General features: G+C 28.3%; 1 protein-coding gene and 1 long non-coding RNA gene across 2 annotated transcripts in view; both read right to left on the minus strand.

Moving 5' to 3' along the window:
- LOC107613223 overlaps nucleotides 1–224 on the minus strand; it is a gene marked incomplete in the record, with an annotated part of 4,612 nt that extends 4,388 nt beyond the window's left edge. Inside the window, 1 exon segment of the mRNA XM_021108460.1 lies at nucleotides 87–224. Within this exon segment, the coding sequence (XP_020964119.1) occupies nucleotides 87–176 (90 nt within the window).
- Nucleotides 1–2,283, minus strand: part of LOC110265564 — a 20,090-nt gene that overhangs the window by 12,759 nt on the left and 5,048 nt on the right. The window lies entirely within an intron of this gene.

Here is a 2,283-nt window from a genome sequence, read left to right on the forward strand (position 1 = left end):
CCAAAATTCTCAAATTAATTCAAATCAAAATCTTAGAACAAATTTAAAAATTATAGACAAACAAATCGAGTGGGGAATGAGGGAACCTGAAAGATACGATGTGATGCAGTAGCAGTAGCAGCAGCAGCAACATACGTGTTGGTGAATTTCAGAAACACAGACCTGCACGCTATCATTCTCCACTCTCTCTCTCACACACATACCAGTGCAGAAACCCAAACCGCACGAACACGCAGGACTCACGTGTCATTTTTTTTTGTCTCAGAATATTGTTGGGCCTTTTTATGTGGGCCTTAAAATGGTTATACCCGTACTGGGCTTCACTTTTTTGAAAACGAACTTTAAACATCCCTAACGAAAAAAAAAACTTTAAACATAACAGACGATGATGACAAGAAAACTTTAAACAAAATATTATTTTATTTATAAAAAAAAAATTGGTTTAAATATTATCTTTGTCCTTATAATTTTACTGATGAATTATTATATTAGATTTTTTTAATTAGATCTTTACTGATAGTTATCAAACTTTGAATATATTTTTAAAAATATTTTTAAGATTTATTTTGTTTTAATTTTGTCCTAAAAATTTTCGATTTGTATCAAAAATAATCCCGACGGCTAATTTTTCAAAAAATTTAAAATCAGTTCAACAATAATTACATAAGAACAACCTTCAACACAAGTAAATCAAATATAATTGTCATGCATTATTATTGGATTAGTCTTAAATATTTTGAAAATTTAACTATCAGTGGTATATTTGACGTAAATTAAAAATTTTTAGGATAAAATTAAAACAAAATAAAACTTAAAAGACATTTTTAAGTTTACCTAGAACAGTAGAACGTATATAACTCGCCATAGGCATATCAAAATGCTATTTGAATATTAAAATTAGTTACCAATATATTTATGTATAAATATATTTTTCATTGTTGGCTTTTTTTTTTTTAATGTGTATTTATATTTCAACAAATATTTTATACTCATGATTGATTTTAATAGTTAATTTTAATGTAGAAATAGCATAGTTGTATTTATGTAGTCTTAGTTATTATCTTGTCATGCATGCATGGAAGTACGTACATACAATCATCCGTATTCATGTATGTATTAGATACGTACCTCAAACATGAAGGCTCAATGAATATGCATTTATATATACGATGGTTTGGAGTGCCTAAAAGATGAAACAAATGTGGCATTGTTTTATGATCAGTGGCTCTTGTCCTGATATCACTCTTGTTGTTAAAAAGACACATCACATTAATTGTCATTAGCTGTAAATGATTCTTATTCCTGCCTGAGTTGGAATTTATGGTAATATTCCTAGCAATCATCACACTGGGATCTATCGTGTATCTTAATAAACTTATGGAAGCTAAGGCTAAAGATTTAAACGTATTCATTCACACTTCAAGTAACTAAAGTTCTCATCAGCATTTATTTTGTGGAGTTTTCAGAAATAACAAGCTTTTGTGGCAGTGACCTTCGGACTATTTCGTAACAAACAAAACTTTCGCAATGGCTACAGAAATATGATGTCATCATATATGATATATCACTCTTTCTCATTATGTTATTATTGCTGTGAATAATATTCTCTTAGATATATATGTAACTCAACTCTATATATGTTATTTTTTTAGAGTTTTAACGTTTTATATGTTTATCCAATTGCTGAGGCGAAATCTTGTATGTAGTGAGAAGGGAGGAGGGTAATGACCTCCCTAAATTTTAATTTTTTTTTTTATAAATAAAATATGTTCTTATTATTTTTAGCTTTTTTTTTTTTGTTATCAAATATTTTTCATATGCGTATTGTGTATTTGTATAGTAATATGATGAGTCCTTGATTGATAATTTAAAAAGTTTGATCGAATATAATATCTAAGGTGATCTAAATTACAAGTTGTCAGATGCAGAAGATGGATCAAACAACTAACTCTTGTCTGAGCAATGTAGCAAGGTGCTAGTTATAGCTGTGTTTGTGTTTTTGTGTTGAAGCCTGAAGGCCTGGCCACGTGATCCAGCAGAATAGAGTGGGCAAAAACTGTTTCTCTGAATAATGCCATAAGTTTCTAATTAGGGGGCATTGTGTTTTAGACCAAACAAAATATTATAAATATCTAGTGTTTTGGGTATTCAGAATCTTGCATAGTGTTTAATTAAAGATAATGTCAGAAAATTAATACTATAGCAGCTAATTATTTCAGTTAATATTATAATAAATTATTAAATAAATTTAATATGAAATCCATTAAAAATAACAAATTCAAA

Source organism: Arachis ipaensis, chromosome B08 (genome assembly GCF_000816755.2).
Source record: "Arachis ipaensis cultivar K30076 chromosome B08, Araip1.1, whole genome shotgun sequence".
NCBI lineage: Eukaryota > Viridiplantae > Streptophyta > Magnoliopsida > Fabales > Fabaceae > Arachis > Arachis ipaensis.